The sequence below is a fragment of the Pterocles gutturalis genome, unplaced genomic scaffold (assembly GCF_000699245.1).
Source record: "Pterocles gutturalis isolate BGI_N339 unplaced genomic scaffold, ASM69924v1 scaffold23416, whole genome shotgun sequence".
NCBI classification, from domain to species: domain Eukaryota; kingdom Metazoa; phylum Chordata; class Aves; order Pterocliformes; family Pteroclidae; genus Pterocles; species Pterocles gutturalis.
The window spans coordinates 3750-25094 of record NW_010098479.1 but is presented as its reverse complement, the minus strand read 5'-3'; the positions used below and the strand labels follow the sequence as shown (position 1 = coordinate 25094).

General features: G+C 35.7%; 1 protein-coding gene across 1 annotated transcript; it reads left to right on the top strand.

The window, feature by feature from the left end:
• Positions 1-783: 783 nt before the first annotated feature.
• LOC104461557 (S phase cyclin A-associated protein in the endoplasmic reticulum-like) lies at positions 784-18029 on the top strand (the record flags this gene model as incomplete). The annotated part of the gene is made up of 4 exons (XM_010073192.1): positions 784-859; positions 4755-4872; positions 12194-12264; positions 17766-18029. Coding segments are annotated over 4 exons (529 nt in total), but the record flags the coding sequence as incomplete, so codon positions are not given.
• Positions 18030-21345: the final 3316 nt, after the last annotated feature.

Below are 21345 nucleotides of genomic sequence, written 5' to 3'. Positions count from 1 at the left end.
GGATCTGACTAAAGGTTAATCTTGTTCTGTTACCTAGTTTCTGATAATTTAGATGTGTCTTTAACTTCTGGTTAGCGTCTGATTCTTCATAAGAATAAGAACTGCTGCAGGAGAGTTTTTACACTCTAATCAATAGCTAGAGAGAATTTATTTCAACCTTGAAGCCAAGGGTTTAGTTTTGTTTCAGAATTGTTACCACAGTTCTGGAATTTATTGATAAACATATACCTATTTAGTCACTTCTGCATTTGTGGCAATGGTTCTGTAGCTCAAAACTGGATAAAAGTGTTCTCTTTCGGAGAGTTGAACTGCCACACTTTTTTTTTTTTTTTTTTTTTTTTTTTTAAATGAGAACAGAACTTTTCCAATTTATTTCATTTTGCCACTAATTACCTGGTACTGATTTGTTACTATCTCTCTGATTCATTTTTCTTTTTGAACTAATAACCAACTTCCCAGTCCTCTGTCACAGGAAGGATTATTCTGCTTGCCTTTCACTATTCTAGAGCAGTCCATGCAGTGATTTGTTTTGAAGTTTTAACATTCTTTGTGCTGTTTATAGTCTTACTACAATACGTTTATGTTTTTCTGTAGGGTCATTCTCTTCTTGGGCCTTTGGCTACTTTTAATAAGGAGCAATGCAAACACTTTACAAATAAAACTATCTTCTGAAAACCTCACTGTGTTCATCTGATGTCCATGACGTAAATGCTGCTAAGAAGCTAAAATTAATTTTAGAAGTGGTTTAAGTGAAAATAATTAATTGCATTTATTTTGACACAGGTATGAAAACTCAATGGGGTCATCCAAAAATGTAATAAGTGAGCCTGTTGATGTGGAGGAAGGCTACAACATGATGGTAAGACATTCAGCTGTTATAACAGTGTGGTAGGATTTTTCCTACTGCAGGAAAAACTAGATTTTCATGTTGGGATTCATAGATAATTGGTTTATTTGTGCTTTCTACTGAAAGTATTGGTTCTAGAAATGGAACCAACTTGTTAGCACCATGAGGAGAAACTTTCGAAAATTGATTTTACTGTAGATGAAATTTGAGTATTCTGTTTCTGCGTCATTTCTAGTTGTGTTAGTATATAGACTTTTTGCACTTTAAGGCATTTGTTTCAGCTGATTCCCATTTTAAACTGCTTTCATCCCGCTTGTACTCTAGTGTAAGACCATAATATTTGGTTACACTAACAGAATTATGTTCTTTGAAGTAGCTGAGGTTAGAGCTGAAGTAATTTTCTTTCAGAATGCAAGAGATGAAACTGTTGGTTTTGTTTCCAGCAATGTATTTATATATATGAACACCATTGAAACAAGAATCTTTGTAGAAGGTCTTTTGATATTCATAGCCCTGCAAAGATGAAACTGTTGGTTTTGTTTCCAGCAATGTATTTATATATATGAACACCATTGAAACAAGAATCTTTAAGGTCTTTTGATATTCATAGTCCTGCAAAGAAGCAGTACAGACTTAACAAAAGTCTGCTGTTTAAGGCTAAACAAGCTTGTAGTCACTCCCTTTGCCTAGCAGATGATTATATCTACAGAACTTTGAAGAAGGTAACTTCTTTGGATAGTTAAGTAGCAAACAGGAGGGATTCAGGTTGAGGAAGCTGTCAAAAACTTCGGAATCAGTATCACTTCACTCATATGAAGGAGGATATTAAAGCTTGCTCTTGTCTAGTCAAATGGAAAGACTATGTTGATACCCATTATGGTCTTTGGCACAAGAGTTTACACTTCTCTGTGGCTATACACTTCATTATTGCTAACTGTCATGTTAAGATGTCCTTTAAGGGTTTGCTGTTTTCTTTTGACAGACATCTAACTTATGGAGAATAGAATTTTAGGTCAGGCTCTAGTTTCATGATACAAAGTACTTCGAAATGTCATGCTGAAATACTTTTGGAGGCTCTAGTTTCATGATACAAAGTACTTCAAAATTTCATGCTGAAATACTTTTGTTTTCCTTATAAGCTTTTCTGGCTTGTAAGAAATAGGTAAAATAATTTTAAAAGCCAGTTTGGTGTGGACTAGTGCAAAGTTTTACACTTTACATGGGAGTAATGATCTCCAGAAATAAGGATGAAAAACAATGGTCTTGGCAGCAGTTGTGCAGAAAGTAACTTGGGATTCTAGAAGGTTGTGTGTGCAACAAGAGGAATTCTGCTTATATATTAGGAAGAGTGGGGTCTGCCCTGACCACTGGACAGGGACTTAGGGTTTGGACTAGACCTGCAGAAGTCCTTTCCAGGCTTTGTTATTCTGTGAGTATGTAAGTCGTGCTAATTTATGTGTGATATGTTATGACATACACATTATATCATAAGTGATGAAAATGTAATATGTTGCAAAAAAACCCTATACATCTTTTTGAGATGGTTCAATGAGAGTATCATCTGTAAGATGTGAATAACCTGTCCGTGGTGTTTAGCGTGGAGAAAGTCATCACTGAAGTATTCGTATCTGCTTTTGGACGTTGTATTTCAAAGACAGATGTGAATCAGTTGGAGACAGTCTGGAAGAGAAAACTCTTCAGTGTTCAGATTCAGAAAACTTGAAATCTGAGATCTGATAAATATGAGAAAAAAAGATTAAAGGAACAGGGATGGTAAGCCCAGAAGATAAGAAGACCAATGGAGGATGAAATGGAATATAACAGCATAAAAAATAACAGGAAAGAAAAAAATTAAATTTTCCAAGTTCTCTGTGTGTGGCAAGAGTGAGTGGACTTACGCTGTAGGAAAGCCATAGTTAAATATAATGTAGGTTGTGCCAAGTCAACACTGTCTGCTTGTGGAGAATTTAAAAGAAAAGATGCAATAAATGAGGAAAGATTTATTTGTTTACTTATTTCATTTTTGGCAGTTGGGGATGCCATAGATTAGCTTTACGTCCAGCTAAAATGAGCGTTTGGGTCTTTTTTGAAGATCTGAGAAGAAGTTAATGCAAAATGCAGTCTGAACATTCTTTTGGTTTAAGACGGGCACAATTCAGAGGTGATTAAGTTAAAATTATTTGACTCCATTCTGAAGTAGGCTACCACAAGTATTTAAATTGGGAATTTATACAGTAGGTTAAAGTGATTTTAAAACAGTTATGTGACATTCATGGATCTTTAAGTCTTAGATTGATGGTGGAAAGTGTATCACTAAGCAGCAGTGGATTAAGAACCCAGACTAAACTTCTGATTCAGCAGAAATGGTCACTCTTACTAAAAATTCTAATCGAGAATAGTTAATTGTATAGAATAAGGATAGACTAGAACCAGTTTAGCACAGATCCTGTTTTTTCATGTGCTTTGTTTGGGTTTCTTTGGGTGAAAAGGTATAATTTGCTTTATTTATTTAATTAGATCTTCCAAAAGGTCACTTATAGAGCAGTGCTGGTTTTGTTTTTGTTCTGTTACGTGGTGATATCTCTAGGTAGGTCTGTGGAGCACTAGAGGGCACACTGCAGCCTTGAAACAAGCAATTGGGGACATCTGGATGAGAGAAACCTCAGTTAAATATTATTATACAAGCATTTAAGTAAAAGCAGTTTCTCATTTGTGGTGTGTTTTCTACCACCTTAATAAATTATAGCCACTCATCTGCTATATTTGTTTTTACTGTATTTTCTTTCTAAAGATGTACTAGTACTCTAAAACAGAGTGGTTGCAGGCTTGAGTCATATGATGATAATAACAAAAAGAGGAAAAATGCATCTTCTGATTAGTGCTATAGAAGATCAGTCTGTTCATGCGTAAAATAATGTTTAGATTTATGTAACTTCCTTGTGGTTAAGTTTGTCAGTGTTTAAAGATAACTTGGTCAGCAATTTTGTGCTATCATAATACATAGATTTAGCATTATAATGTATATCTTGTAATTGTTTCAAATTATTTTTTGAGGAATAACAGTGTAGAAGAGGCAAGATTTTATCTAGAATAGAATAGACTCTTTCAGTTGGAAGGGACCTGCAAAGATCATCTAGTCCAATCTGATTGACATCTGTCAGTTGATACAATTATTTCTTAATATATTTGGTTTCAAAGGTCTTTCAATGGTGTATTTTGCTCATGCAAAGAAATATGTTTATTAGGTACATGAAGTTTGTCCTTAGTGTCTCTCATTTTGTCTTTAAACAGCTGTATCTTTCTAACTAACTTTGCCAGGAAATAACTTTATAGGTTCTTGTCCTCTCATTGAAAGAGAGGTATGGTTTTTATACATCTCATTTCTAACTAACTTTGCCAGGAAATAACTTCATAGGTTCTTGTCCTCTCATTGGAAGAGAGGTATGGTTTTTATACATCTCGGATGGTTCTGATAAATCCTCTGCCTTTCTCCATGATCTCTTCAGTCAGCTAACACATACATGTATTTTGTTCTCATGCAGCTTTTATCTTGAATAATTAGTTCTAATTAACACAAGGTAACTAAAACCTTTGTGAAGGCTACTGCGATGCTCTGGCAGCATTGACAATCAGTTAAATGGAGGTTAAAAGTGTGTGGTGTAGACATACCCATACTGAGGCCTGGGCAGTAACTCTCATGCCATGTTGATGAAACAATCTGCTTCTCATGCAGAAAAATGGTTGGTTATGAAAATGAATGTGTACCCCTCCTTCAGATATTTGGTGAGACTTCAATACCTACGCACCCCACTTTGGCTTGTTTAACTGCATATTGGATGAGATTAGCATATCAAACATAAAATTTGTACATGTACATATTTTCCATCCCTGTACTTCTTGTTTTCAGGCTTCTTTCCAACGGTCAAATAGTCATGACAAAGTGAGGAAAATAGTTGCAGAAGAGGGACGTACAGCAAGGAACCTGATTGCTTGGAGTGTTCCACTGGAAAACAAAGAAGATGATGGTATGTATTCCAACAGTCTTCCCCCAGATTTTTCCTCTTTTATTCTTTTGTCCACTGGAGTTGCTTGTATGGAACATATTTCTTACATAGGATTTCTCTATAAAAAAATAAATGGTGATGTTTAGTGTACATAGTATAATTATAAAGCTTTTTTTCAAGAATGCACCCTGCAGATGATAGATCACTTTATAAAACCTTCACAGTGACAGACTAAAAACTGTTTTAATTTGGTCTTTAAGCAATATCTAAGACTGTTCTTTATTATCAAGATACTTCTGTAATACTGTCATGTTATCGTAAAATACTGACTTTCAAAAGGGTGTTAAAAACCCATCTCTTATAACTTGGGAATTCAGAATTGCAGAGATGGCTTAGAACAATCCAGCAAACTGCTCTCTATGCTCTAAAACAAATCAGTTTGGAAGTTTCTTTTGGTTTCACTTCAGTCTTTGGTAAACATTTGTGAAGAGCCTTTAAGGAAGGGGATATAGGGGGACAGTTTTCCATAATGTGAGTCCTCAGAACAGTTTTGTTACTGTTGTAATATTCTCTTGTGGTATGATGACTTGAGGAGCCAGGAATTGAGTTTAATTTTTATACTGTTCAAGCTGTTCCAGATGTCAGAATGCTGTTTTTGAGGACTTCATTTCAAGTATTTTTGTAGCTTGCATGTCCCTGTGGAAGTGCTGCTGCTTTTGAGACTTAGGCAGGAGTATCTAAAAGTAGGTTTTTTTTTTTGTTTGTTTTTTGTTTTTTGTTTTTTTGTTGTTTTTTTTTGTTTTTTTTTTTGACACGGGGGTGGTTGAGCACTGGAAAAAGTTGCTTAGAGAAACTGGGCAATCTTCATCCTTGGACATGCTTGAAGCCTGACTGGACAGGACTCCTTTAGCTGACCCTGCTTTAAGCTGGGAGGTTGGATGAGATCATCTCCAGAGGTTCCTTCCAACCTCAGCTGCTCTGTGATTCTGCCAGTGGAAAAGATATCCCTATGAACAGTTATGTCTAAGTTACAAGATAATTAACCCTATGTCTGAAGCAAACTGAAGAAAAGTTTAAGCTGTCTTTGGGTAGCTTTATACATTAAGGTGTATTTGTGGTTTTGGTTTTTTTTCTTTTTGAAGCTGAAAAGTCTGAAGTGACAGAAGACAATGAGGTGCATGAAAACCTATTTAGATATTTGTATGTGGACACTTACATAGGTTTCATCAAGGAAATTACATTCAGTTCAGAATGCATAGCTGTACCTCTGTTGAACAATGACAAGTAGAATGACAGCTAACTTACATTTATCAGGTAGACATCCTAAACCTAATTACAAATGTCCACATTTACAGGCTTTGGTTTCTTTTACTTCAACATTGTCCCAGCTGTCTTAGTACATTTTGTATAGCAGCAGCAGAAAAATATGTACTGTGAATTTTTGTTAGCTACATGTAGGAAGAGCCAATGGAAATAATTTAAGACGAGCAAAATCTGACCAGTTAGAATTCATACCTCCCAGCTTTGGATTCCATGCAGCAACTACGCAGTTTATTGTGAATATGTGGATTTGTAAGTGGGCCAGTTGTGTGTTCTTACAAGAGCTTTATTTACGTCTGTCTCCAGAAGATATATTTATCTGTTTGCTTTTCTTACAGTTGCCTGCATATTCTTGAATACGTTAGTAGATCCACTGGTATTTTTGGACTAGTCATATATGTCATTTAAGCAGAATTAGAATTGGGACCTAAATTACTTGTAGATTCTGAATTACACTTTTGGGGAAGGTAGTAGTATGAGTGAGTTTATGCAAAAGGAACATAGAAGATATTTCTAAGAGTATTTTTGAGCTACTTGTGAGTTGATTCAATTTCTCTTTAAAGAGTCTGTTATTTTTTAATACTGCCTTTCTTGTAATATTCTTTTAGAAACTTTCAAGTAAGACCTTTTCCTTAAAAATGAGTGAATATGAGTTGTAGATGAATGTTTGCTCCAAGTCTAACATTTTCTGCCAAAACATGAAGAATGAATGTAAAAGTGAATTTTTAGCCTTCATTAAATAGTTCTTATGTATGATAATTAAAATCCAAGTAGCTATATTAATTTCCTTCTTTTGGTCATGTTAGCACCATTGTAATTTTAAAACTTTTTGTCACTGGTGCTTTCTTCTTTTTAAATCAGTCTGACCTTTTTGCACAATACAAAGAATCTGATCATAATGGCCTGATGGAAGATTTCCCTGTGAAAAGGAACTTGTGGCTAATGAAAGTCTGGCAGAGCCAGATCCTTTATCTCTTGACCCTTGTCTTGGCATAGAGGGTATACATGTTGGTGTCAGTGAGCTTTGATTCATTTTATGCTGATCTTTTAGTATGTATTTTGTCCCTGAGGAATGATACAGCAATATTATGAATTAGGACAGTTCTAACTTGTTCAGGGGCTGAGTAAATCAGGCCAAAGGTTCAGGTTGCTTGAGCCAACCCTGCAGGTCTTCTGTAATGTTCAGAGATATTGCTTTGGCAGTAACAGTGGGTGATTTAACATTTTATATTATATACTGTTATTCATTATGAGGTTTTTTTTTCAGCAGAAATAGTGAAGGTGTGGGCATTTGCTGTTATGAGTGGTAGTGTAACAGAGGGTTGATAAATTAAAATACTGAATTAGTTTTTTCAGTTTGTGTCCTTTCTTTTTCTATTTCCTTTAAAAATTGTGTACTTGTATCCTTCTTAGCATTTAACTTTTCCTCTGAGAGACTTGTATATTTTATATAGAAGACGTGGGTAAGAGAGCAATAATGAAAAGAAATGCAATCAAAACATTCTAATTCCTTAATGGATGTATATAGCTCCTGTCATTAAGAAAAATTTCCTTAAAAAGGAGAAAGATTTCAGTGGCAGGTGGCACTTCTCTTACATGTTTTGGAGCAGCATGCACCCTTGTTATGTCAGTCCTGAGATTCTGGTTATGAATATAGATCAATGACATGAGAAAATCCAGAACATGGTGTCGATGGTCCAGAAGAGATAGTGATGGTTAACACATTTCAACTATTGAAATTAAAATACTCCTTCACAGAACTCATTAATATGCAGCAGATTCTGTTGGATAGACTAATTAACAGTACAGCTGACTTTTTGTCCAAGGAGGAAAGTCTTATAACTCTGAAAAATTCGCTAGTCTGATATTCTGTCTCCAGAATTAAATCTGCATTCCAGTCATACCCCTGCTGATCGCCTATATCGCACTTAGATTCTGCCTACCTTGGAAAGCTGTGATCATTCTAGTAGAGGATTTCAGAATTTTTTCTTTTGTAATTATTTTATATGCCTAGCATGAAATTTGAGGCATGGCACGTAGATAAGCACTACACACAAATTTTATTACAAAATCTAACCTATGGTATTAGTAACATCCCAGAAGCTTGACATTTAAATGTTAGTAGAAGGTAAAATACCTTTGGATCTTTAAGAGATGTGTAAAAAAATTGGAAAATCTTGTATTGGTAACGGTTCCCTTGTTATTTCCTATTTGTTTAAAGTCATGTAGGCTCTTACCATAGAGAATTCATCTGTACATTAAGCATTTCAGGGTAAGGAAACGTTTGATTTATTAAAAGGTACCTGGCGCACTTTGGGGGAGCCTGCAGTATAATTTCCTTTAGCAAGAGCCTGATGGAGTAAATGGGTTTTGCAATATGTGTTTAAAGTTATGGAATTTGGCTCTCTTTGGCCAAGTAAGGAAGTTGTAAGAATCATGACTTAAAACATGTGTAAGCCCTAGCGACATTGGATCTGATTGTAACTGGCAGAATATAGCACGAAGGGAAGGGTATTCTTTAAGGCTCATAAGTTTCAAACCTTGAATTTCTCTGAAATTAATGGGAATCCATTCTAGTGCTGGTAGGTGAATACAAGGCCATTATTTTCTGGATGAGACAGCAACAGTGATTTGTAAAAGTAACTTTGTGCAAAATATTTTGCTGTAATTGAATCTGGAGGTTGAAAAGCATGGATAATTTTGGTTATATCCATGCTTGAAGGAAGTCATTTCTCCAGATCGTTAGCATTGTATGGTTAGAAAAATCTTATCCACTACTGCTTTATAAACTTTTCAAAAGATACGGTTTATGGTTCATGGTTGGACTTGATGATCCTTGAGGTCTTTTCCAACCTTAATGATTCTATGATAATAATACTAGAAACTTCAATATGTTTCTTCAGTTAAGGGGTCAAAAATAATCAGTCTCATCTGGTTGCTTACTGCAGGCAGATGCCTCTGCCTTACTTTAGATGAGGTTCAGGCAACCAGATCTTATCCAAACCTCGTTTTTGTGAAGATGTTTCTTAAGATGGACAACTGCACCAGCTGGGCTAATAACATAGATTCTGGAGTACAGACTAGTTGTATATAGCTGTGGCACTATAATGTAGACTTACTGTCTTACAGGTTTTGTAGATAACATGAAAGAAGATAGGTGACAGAGCAGATTTCTCACACTGTATAGGAACTGGAGGAAACCAACAGAGTGCTCATTGAATTTATTAATTCAAGGAGATGAAAAGAAATAGAATTGAAAATTGTTACCGTTCGTGCTGAAGGTCTGAACAGTGTCAAAGGCGCTGGAACAACACATGCAGTTGATCTCTGCCATAGTGAGAACAGAAATGGGGGCTGCTGTTAATTACTAAATTTAAAGGCCATTCCCACATTTCTCATATCAGTAAAACTATCCAAAACAGAGAGATGAGAGGCATGATTCTGGAGATTGCTAGTATAGAAAATAGGTTTTGAAAATAGTTTACCAATGGCTTTTTTTGTAGATAATAGTACCATAGCTTTTTGTGACAGGAAGTCTTCACAAATCATAAAGTCTGTGTGCTTCAGGTTTAGTTACCAGACAGAGAGGAAATGGACTTTAAGTTTAAAATATGACTGTAGCTCCCTGAATGCTGCAAAACTTTGCCACTTTATATATTTCACATTGGCAACTTAATAGTGAACGAGATTATCATCTTTGGTCACTATTATTCTTTCCTTAAAATTCAGTGAATTCCTAGCATGTAATGCCCTTCATATGTCGTTGAGTTCCTGTGCATCTCACAGTAATGCTAGTATCGTATAGTTACATACCAGTAGTCACTGAACATACACGTAACCATTGAGCAGTGCTTTGTGTTGTCACTACTTGTGAATATGAAAGGACAAAAGCAGAAAGGAAGACATCTTCTAATAACCAGAGGCATTTGTTAGAAGAAAAAGACTAACAGAGTTTGGAAATGTGGCTGCTGCTGAAAGAGAAAACTTTTTGGCCCATACACCTTAAGAAAGAATTAGTCCCTACCACACATTATTTTAAGTTTGCAAAACCTGGTATTTACATGTTTAGTTTTGTCTAAGAGTCTGCCTTATATAGAAAGTGCCTGAAAACTTGCTTTTGTCTTTACAGAAGACTTGTTCAGACATTTCTGAGTCCTTAGATGATGGATTAGTATTCTGGTTTTTGTAGAATCTAAAGAGACTGCAACTTTTTTGTGTTCGTCTGCCGTTTTTCAATTTTAACATACCCATATTTGTTTGTAAGCATTTTGACTGTGCCAGTTCTGTATGCCATTGCATTCAAAATCTTGTCTTTGCGGAATTTAAGTCATCTCAGAAGAGAGACTTTGGTGATTATTACATTTACTGTAATTCTGACATGGAACTGATCTGCAGTTTAAGCTTTTTAGTGAATAGAAAGTTTTTATACATACGGTAGTTGAATCAGATTTTTTCCTGAATGCTGCTAAATTGAGTTCAATACATTAATTTGTACCTGTTGTTTTGGCTAATGTGGCATTTAAAAAATGAATTATCAAGCAAATAATTTTAAATTTGTTTTAAAATTAAAGGCCTTGTTCTCTGGAGTAGCCAGTGATGCAAAACAGCTGTACAACTGCTTGATTAAGACAGGTTTACAGCTGCTTTACATAATCAGAGCAATGTAAAACGGGTGGACTCTGTTAGGGAACTTGGCTTAAGAACTGTTGAAAAGTCAACTGGATGATTTTGAAATTCAAGAGTAATCACCATGATCTAGGAAGGAACTGTATTCAACTAATGCATTTATTTGCTTGGCTTCATTCAGCTAAATAATCTTGAAGCTTTTACTTCGATGTAATCTGTGTTAGGGAGTACTCTTGCCATAGTATTTTGTCTTACTTGCTTACATTTTGGGTAATTGGATCCTGTGATTTTCATGTTGTGCAAGTTAGATACCAAGTTGGAGGAATAAAACTTAAAAAAAGAATTTTAAAATTTACCCCTGAGCAAATCTCAAAGATTAAATGCAAACATATCAGGTAGGTCTAGGCTAACACAATTTTATCTGTGCAAAGATAACTCTTAATCAGTTAAGAAATTGCCACCACCACAGCACTGAGACCTGAAATCATCCTTTCTGACTGTGGGAATTTAAACTGATTTTGGAAGCATAGTTGCTAAAGTCACTTCATATAAGCAGTGGAGGGTGATGTGAATTTGAGAAGGCATTTCGGATCTTAAGGGGGCTGGCTTATACTCTGTGAATGTTTTTTTTCTCTTCCTTTGACTAACTAAATGTAGGTGAACTAAATATAGTCCTAAATTCTGTTTTTCCCCATTGTTCTTGGCAGAAAATACCTAAATCTACTGATAGATTGTTTGAACAGTTTGAGGAAAAACTACATCATTACATTTGTTTTTCCTAAGAACAATATTCCTTGTTTTAATTCTGTAATATTTGATTGAAGTCATTCAAGAGCAGACTTCTTTTTAATCTATATAGGAAACTAGTATCATATTTGACATGTGGATTGTAATGATACGATTTTCAGAGGCACTGAGCACTTAAAGCTAGGTTATCTTTGTTGAATGAAGTCTGTAATTCTTCCCTGTGTAATTTTATTAATTTTCTGTGTGTTTTCTGGCATTATCCACATTCTGAACCTGGTGCAACTGGGGGAGGTTTATGCTAGATATTAGAAAACATTTCTTCACTGAAAGAGTGATCAGGTATTGGAACAGGCTGCCCAGGGAAGTGGTGGAGTCACCATCCCTGGAGGTGTTCAAGAAACGTGTAGATGTGGTGCTTAGGGACATGGTTTAGTGAGTGAGGTGGTGTTGGGTTGGACTTGATGATCCTTGAGGTCTTTTCCAACCTTTATGATTCTGAACTGTGGAATATCTATTTGGAAGATACAATTTTGCAAACCTCTTAACATACATTCTGCCTATATCAGTACCTTGCAGGATGGGAAATGGCATTTTAGAATGCTCTAATGAAAATGATTATTGTTGATCAAAACACTTGCTTCTCCCATAGGAAAATCAAAATGGCAAGCTGGTGGAAAAACAAAGAGGGTGATTCAAGGAACACACAAGACTGCAAAACAGGTATCTGCTAATTTTTTATTTTGGTTATGACATAAAATTTCCAACATAAAAATGTTTTGTGATATCACTGTTACATTATTGGCTGAATAATACATACATAAAACTGTGCACACATATCTTTAAAGCATACAGGTTTCAAAGTCAAATATTCAGAAGTTTAAAAATGCCAGAATGTAGGTTTTATGTTCCTCAGCCTTTACTTTTGTAATTTCTTAACCTCTGGATGCATGACTTTTTGTCATTAAAGTTATTTTAAGGGAAGGTGCTGTTCAACAATAAAACGATAGAGGTTATTCTCCCTATAAGCATGCTACTTATACAAAGGGTAGCTTTATGCCCAATTTCTAATTTCAGGAAATGCTTTATTTCCTGACCTCATGTTAATGGCTGAAGAATTTTAGATTAAAATTTCAGTATATCCTATTTTGGAAGAATTAGCTCAAGTGAGTAAAATTTCTGAGAGGTATGACTGTAAAGCGAGTCTGAATGAGAATTGTCAAGAAGAAAATGCTCTTACATTAATGTTTTTTTCTATGTGAATGATAATCTTTATTACATTAATTAAGTCATACCACAATCTTTCCTCATGTTTAATATTTTTAATGGTTGCTTTTCTTTAATTAACGGATTTGGCTATTAGTATGGCTTTAGCCATTTAATGTTTTGAGACAGTCTGTCAGATTTTGATGATATGGCATATGTAGGATATTGTTTTTTGAAAAAAAAAAAAGTTCTGCTTCCACAGAGATGTATTTGTATCTTTAAAACATAGGCATGTTATTTTCCTAATTTAGTTTAGCAGCTGTTAAGCTTGTGTTCTCTCTTCACATACTAGTATGTTCCAAACACTGTGTATCCTGGTTTTTTTGTTCTGTGAAGGTGGAATTTTATTGATGTAGCTGGGGCTCCCTGTCAGGGTTTACTCTCAGAACCTTTTGGGTAAGAGTAATGTGCTACATAGTTCAGGTTCTATTTTAGTCACTTGGGATTATGTAAATAGTGAGTTTTCAGGAGAATTGTTAGAATTCAGGAGATTGTTATTCAGTGTCTCTGTGTGTGATTGCTATACTAGAACTGTATTGTAGAAACATAGTGCATTCCTAGTGGGTACAATGAAGGTTTGAAATGGACTGCCGAGTGTGCGTGCATGCTGGCACTTCAATTTGGCATTAAGCACCTTTATTTCTATGAGTTTCAGACACTGGATACTGCTGTAAATTAGTGGCTTTTTGTTACTTTTCTTGGCCTTCAGCTCTGATTTTCCTCTACATATAAATGGGCCACTAATCTCAAGAAAATAAACTTACAAGAACTCTTTCATATGATCTTATCAACCTCATCTTCCTCTCAGTAGAGTGCTGGCAAATACCCATTCAATCAATTTTGGCATCCTGAGAATAAATATACACTTCATACTTTCCAGAACTCCAAGGCAAGTTACTGAAACTGTTTTGGGAAAAAAAAAAAAAAAAAAAGAGAGAGATTCAGTTGTAATGTCACTTTCATCATCCATACTGAGTTACTTGAGACATAGGAATGAATATTACTTTGCCTTTACAAAGGCACAAAAGCTTTACCTTTTCTGCAACTGCAGGTTTGAACTGTCACTACAAGTGAAATAGTATGAACTAGCCCCTCTGAATCTTTGCCATTCTTGGGTGGGTTTTGGTCTAGTGAGGACAAGCTTCAGTGTTAGGCCTGCTAGGTCATGTCTACATAAACCATCATCACACTTTGGGTAAACATGCAGGTTATTTGAGGGCAGGGGGGATGCCAAAGCAAGCTATTTTTTAGTGTTTTAAACACTGATTGGTTTTTTTGTAATGCACGATGGTCTGCAAAGTTGTTGAACATGAATTAAATTTTGTATAAGTGTGTTGTCAAAGGCTAAGAGATCTGAGATCACTTAGGAGATTCAAAAGTAAGTACTTATATCCAGTTAAGAATGATGCGTAGAAGTTTGCAGGATTGGAGCTTTAGAACTCTGCTCAGAAAAACTAAATTCTGTAACCTTGTGCTTCAACTACTCACCAGTGTGAAAAATCTGCTAAGAGTTAGTTGGAAGCACTAGGGACAAGGATGTAGGTGGACTTTATGTGTCTTGGGTATAGCTCCATCTTGGTGAAGATGTGGGATCATGGCCATATCTTTCTTCAGACTACATTGTTAGAAATATTTTGTCCTGTGCCCATATGTTCCCTCCGAATACCAGAGAAATCAAGAGATGATCGTCTCTGGAAATTGAGTTTCGCTGTTGCAGACTAAGCATGACACTGAAAAATACGATCTGGTCAAAAGTACATACTTTTAATAAATACTGTTTAAAACTTAATTCCAGCGAGGATGAATGTGAACAATCATGCTATAGCCATACATCAGCACAGAAACTAAAGTCTTGAACAGTCTGTACCTAATCCAGCATTTCCTGCTTTTCACAGTGAAAAGTTAGATTTATTAGACAATTTACCTAAGATGCTTACGGGTAAAGATTCTGCTGAACAATATACAGATTAACTCAGTAATTCTGGTAATTTTTTGGTGCTAGTGTTAAACATCTGTACAGAATATCACGGTCTGTGTAAAATAGTAGTATCTTGATACTAAAAGCAGTCTTTTCTGAAACTCTTTCATTTGAGTACTGGCTTTCATTTCAGTAAAGTTGGTGCCAGTCAATCGATTTTCATCAAGTTTGAAACTAGCTTGCTGAGTTTGGTCTTTTTTCATGGAATTTCTGGAGACTAAAGTGCCAAACATGGGACACGATTTGGGTTCTTCTCTGAAAATTGGCGTCTGTTTCCTTGAGTGGCAGATGCTGTTGTCTCACAAACTGAGTTCATTGCCCAGTGTGCAATAAGCCAATAAACACACAGACCCAAGATAAGTGTTTTTATTTCAATATTGCACAATGTCAGGTGCTAGGACAGTCATCCTAATCTCGACAGAGAGTACATAGTTGTTACATTAGCTTTAATTTAACTTGCAACAATACCAGGCTGTGTCAAATTCAGATGTATGGTGTTGGAACTGACTTGTATCAGGAACTTAAAATATTATTTCTGTGAACTAACTGCCAACTTAATGCTTACCTGCTTGTGTGATTGTGCTTAGAAGAAATTTGGTAGTTTAGGGATTTGTATCCTTTCAAAGATATTCTACTAAAATATGAGTAATTGTAAATATTGCTTAGGTTTTACTTAGACACTGGATATCTGCTTACAGGGGTAATAAAGGAACTGGTACAACTTACAATAGTTAACACAGTTCACTGTGCTGTTTTCCTAATTAAAATATGGCTGACATATGAGAGAGATGATAAATGGATGCCAAATATAGTAGATGGATAACATTTATTGCTAAGTAACAAAACATATTCCATGACGGTATCTTAAAGATACATTTGAAAATCAGTCTTTCAAATAGTGGGAATTATGCCTGGTTCCCATTCCACAACAACTCATCCTTTATATCAACAATACCAGCTGAATAAGTAAGGTCACATTTTATAAATACGTGCAGCAAAAGGTAACACTGTTATTTTAACATAGCTATTTATGATTCTGTAGTTAAGATTGTGTCATTATAAACTGTGTTTTAGAGGAGCTGTAAATTAGCCAGTATAATCTTTGCTTTAAGGGTTTGTATACAAGGCCTTAGCTGAGGAGCATCTTTTCTCCAAGCTGTTCTTTAAGAGGTGACTCTTATAGAAGAAAAAATACTAAATACGCTGACATATGAAACCCTTCTGAAATTTCTGTTCAGTGGTTGTTCATGATATGCATCTTTTCTGAATACGTCTCTCGTGAATACATTAGCTGTGGTTCATCTGGAGTACACTTGGAGCATTTTGAGATATATGCGAGGGTAGCAGAAATGTTAGTATGGTTGTAGTAAATCAGGTTCCTATTCTTCCCCTTCTTACAGAAAAATTAGTATCTGAACACAAACTCAGGTGAGAGCATAGCCATTTTGACAGCAATGTGTCTGCCTCCCTAATTGCAATGCGGAATTTGCTGTGTGTGATGCTGGGTGGTACGGGTAGTCAGAGTGCTGGGGGGAATGAGCAGACGGGAACCTAGAGAGAGAGGCTACCCAAGAAACAGAGCTCTGGAATTTACTAAATAGTTTTGCAGATTCTGTCTTTGTGTTAGGGTTCACTTCCCTTGTAATTGGAAGCTGTGTTTTTGGTGTGAATTTGTCAAATAAGGCCCTGAAAATCTAGAGAAGAAAGGCATTTATATTCTTAAATACAGTGATTGAAAAATCATTTGGTTATTGCCTACTTTCCCATTCTGTAATTTGAACATGAGAAATAGGAGTAAATTTATGTGTTTCCTAAACATGCAGGGAACTTTCTGTACCTTAGGCACAATTTGTTGGAATTCAAGAGGAATCCACACAAAACAAAGATCCTCTTAAAGGAGAATGAGGAAAATTTTCTCTAGACTTTGTACAATCTTTGGGTCTCTATATATTTGATCATATAAATATTACAGCTCTTCCTTAAAAGTACTTTTCGTTGGTAAGTGCATCCAGAACTATGCTATGAGTGACTAAGCTGAATGCGCAAGGTCAACAGATACATAACATTGAGATGGCATAACGGTACTTCTGAGCAGGTACGTAGTGACTCCTGCGTGTGCCAGCGTTTGTGAAGACGGGAATGTTCTCCCTTTGCTCCCATCACATTTAGCCTATTGGCAGTTCTCTGCATCTGTGCAGCAGAGTAGTACTAGGTCAATTAGCCTGAATATTAATGCTAAAAATCAAAGTGCAGATTTGTTGTAGTTAGAGCTGTTAAATTACAACTTGAAACAGCGTGAGGACACTTTCAGACTTGGTGTAAGTAGGGGGAACATAATTCATTGTCACAGTACTTATGAATTGAGCTTGCAATGTTCACAATATGGTGAGTGGAAATCTTAATAAAAGTAGTCTAAAATGTGACAGGTTCTTTTTGTAAGCAGTTCAGTGCTTGCTGGCATCTGCAGTGTAGCCATAACATATTGATCAAAGGGCTGGCCACGTCAGCATTTCACTGACATTAGTGCTCCTATATTAGAATGAGAGCTTGAAAACAATAAAGTTCTATGTAATATCTTGCTGGTACAATTTATCTGTGAGGAAGTGTTGCTGATGTGATGATTAGTAGAACGTTATTTTCATCTCTGGATGCACATATGTGTCACAATAAGTAATACAGGTTATATAATTAGGAAATGTAACTTTCCAATGTGCTATGAGGCAGAATATCTTGTACTGTCATGCAACATGAATGTTGGGTTATAAATGTTAAAGAAACAGAATCTAGTTTTACATGGCTGCTGCATCTATTTAAGATAAGTGTGTTTTTAAAAATCTCAAGTCAATGGGATGATGTAGTGAAAAATTTCTTGTTCACAAATGTTTGAACATGTTGAAAAAATTTGTGTTGCACAGAAGCCCAACATGTTACCACAGTTCTGTTTGGTTTTTTTCTTTTCCATTGTATCTTGTTTTTTCAGAACACTACTATGGATTGTAAATTAACAGCAGCAGCAGCTGGAGATAAAAACTTTGACAAAAGCCCAACAAAAGCAAGACAGCCTCGAAAAGTTGATCTGCGAGCTCGATACTGGGCATTTCTTTTTGACAATCTTAGACGGGCAGTTGATGAAATCTATGTTACGTGTGAATCGGATCAGAGTGTAGTAGAATGCAAGGTAAGTCTTCATCTGTTCTCTACCTCTTGTCACATGGCTCTTGTCTTATTCTTTACAAAAAACCCAGTGAGGAATTAGAGCCTCAGAAACATGTTACTTTTTGATTTGTATTTAGTGAAGGCCTGTAAATAGGAAACTGATGGCATATTTATTCAGATGTAGGAAGATGCTTTCATCTTAGGCAGTGACAAATTTTGGAGTGTAAAAAACTTGTAGTGATGTACATAATGTTATTACATCTTAGGTTTTTGATTAAATAATTTTTTGTATATTGAGTTCTGGTTTTGCTAATTTCCTGACTGAATATCGATTTATTTTTTTCGCTGTAATGTTCTTTACTGTAGGTGGCACTGTTGTGATTCAGCCTTTTTCACATTTGTTTGCTTCCTGTTAAGTGGCTTAATTTTACATTGCTCCCTTTTTGCAGTGCTGGTTACTATCACACTTCTAATTTTCTCTGTGGTGTTAAGAAGGTGATTGGTGGTCAAGCATAAACAATGTCTAGTTGGGATGTCACTGTAAGGCATGCTTCCTAATTTTGAGTAATCTGTGTTTGTAGTAAAATGCAAAACAAATGCACAAGCTACGGTGATTTTCTAGTAGATCCATAGAAAGACCATTGTCATTTAATAAAAATCACTCATTCTTCAGAAATGGAATTTATTGCGAACGTTAAGAGAAGATGGAAGAATAAATTTTAAAAGAAATGTTAAAGATACAACTTATGTTTTCATATTAAACATGGCTGAAAACTCAACACATTCTGGAAACGATTATGTCATCACTGTAAAAAATTACATATATCAATGTAAGTTAACTTTTTTCTTATCATATGCATCTGGTTCTCTGCTGTAATCAGACACAGCCAAATTGACTTTGAGATTAGCGTACAAATATATTTCATTGAAAGCAGGTTTGAAAACTGAACAGTAGCTATGGGCTTCCAAATCACTGGTTGGTCTAACACAATTTAACATTTTGATACAGACCTGCCTTCCTGCTCGGGAAACTTCTCTGGAGAATTTTTTGGTTTAAGAAAATCAGTCAGCCTTGCATTGTAATTAGATTACTGCTTTAAACTTTTGTGACTGAAAGAACAGAAGTGTATTTGTGTCATTATCAAGTTTTTTGGGGTTAGATATCATTCAGCATTTTAGTTGTGCTACCTGATCTGTTCTCGGATGGAGATATTACTGTTAGTCTAAGTGAAAAGTCTTCATTTCAATAGACGCTTGACAATGATGTATGTATCTGTGTGTATCAGATTACTTGTTTGCAAATAGGGTTGGAAAAAAACAAAAATGAGTAAACAAGGGAGTCCAGTGTCCTGTGTTGTAAGACTTATGTAAACATTCATGTTGCTTTTACCTTTTAGAAGATCTTTTATTCTCAGCGCATAAAAGTACCTTACCTGAGTAGCTGGAATATGCATTTGTTCTGTGGTCTTTTGTTTGTGAGGTTTTCTTTTAAAGGTTACTGTTAAATGATGATTATTACTTTTTGATAAATTACTAACATTTCTGTTAATTAAGCTATGAAGTATAGAACTGTTGAGTCTTGCAAATTATTTTTACTAATAAGGTTTCACTTCTATCAGTTCTCTTGGTTGTCATTATTTAGTTTGGGGTGGTTATTGTTGACAGATACAGTCCAGTTTCCAGCAGAGGTGAAGTTGTCAATGTGCTCTAGCCAGTTGCTTACAGGAGAGTATCTTAACTGCTGTCTTTTGAAGTGAGTGCTTTTCATAACTCTTAATAAATAGGCTTATGACATTTTTGGTACTACATACATAGGCTTCAACTAGAGAGAGATCAAACTCATCATTAGTGTTGGAGGTATGTTGTAATTTTGGACAGAATATTAGTGATAATGAAGAGCAGATCCTTCTGGAAGCTGCAAGTCTTCCGCACCTCTGATCGTGAAAAGCCAGTGCTTACTGTCCTTCATCAGCTGACATATCTTGTCAAAGTGGAGCTTTCATATTATGCAATATGTAGCAAGCATTTACTGTAGTACCTCACCCTTTTAGGAGTTCATAGGTTAAAATCGATCTTGTCTGAGAGTTCAGTTGGCAAACAATATTTATTAAGAAGCATTTGTGTGACGTTTCAAGAATTTACGTAGCTTAGTGGAAGGCCTGTGTACTGCCTTAAAAATAGCTTTGTCTTTAGTTTGATCGTTGCAGTTTGTCTCATTACAGTGTGACTCAGTTCAGGTAAATAATCATCATTTGTTTACCTGAAGCACCTACTTGTTTTACTGACTTGGCTTTGGCAGGCCTATATACGTTGCTGTCATGTTTCTCCCAAGCACCAAGTTTCACACTTTGTATTGACTGTTCTGATTGTGCCTGGTCAGATCTTGCACAAACTCTGGTCTTGCGTTTTCTTGCTACTTGGAAACATGAAAGCAATGAACACAGTCTAGATTCCCTGTTCTGCATCAGCGTGGGTGTCCAGTGTTGGAGGAAGGGTGGCTGTAGCAAGGTTCTGTGTGTAATTTCAGGGATAGCTCCAACCACTTCAATGTGCAGGACTAGGAGGTTGCAAAGTGATTTTATGTGCGGTCTGGTGAGGTATCTCCCCAAGTCTGCTATCGTGGGCAGAATACCAATAATGCAGACATGGCGTGGTAAGATATGTTAAGCTTCGTTGGTAGGAAAATAGTATCGATAATCCTTTTCTTAGGCTTTTGGACTTAGGAAGGCAGGTTTAATGCAGTCATACCTTGTGTCTTGTCTGTCCTTGTATATCCAAGGTTTTTCTCTCATCCCTGCCATAATTTTCTATATCAGTGGGCCAATTTAAATTAATTTAGTCAATTTAGATTTCATGAGAGTAGGTGAGTAGCTTGGAAGAAGACATCCTGTTAAGGTTCACATTGCAGAAGAAAATGCCACTCAATCTTTATGAGACACCAGGGAATTCAGAGAGAGAACAAGAGAATGTGAATTCACCAACTGAGGGAAGGGGGATTGTGTGTGTGGTTGGTTTTTGTTTGGTTTTGGTTTTTTTTTTTTAGTAAGGGTTAATGGAAGTGGTGCATGTCATTATGTCATTTCTGGTACCAGAAAAACCAGTAAGGAGATAATGGGAAAACAGTTGGCAGAAACACTTACACTTTTTCATTAGTGGTATTTTTTTCCCCCCTCTTTGGAGAGTTGTTGTTCAGCTGCTTCTTACTCTTTTTCCGTTTTTACGTACAGCAGTACTGGTTTCTGACTATTTTAATTTTAAGATGAACATTCCATTTATAATAAACTTTTACTGAATTTCATGCTAAAAATGAGAATGCTTAGCTTCACCTTTATGCTGTTTTTTGCAAACTTTATACTACATGGAAAAGTATCTAGTGGTTAAAATATTACAAGAGATACTAACAG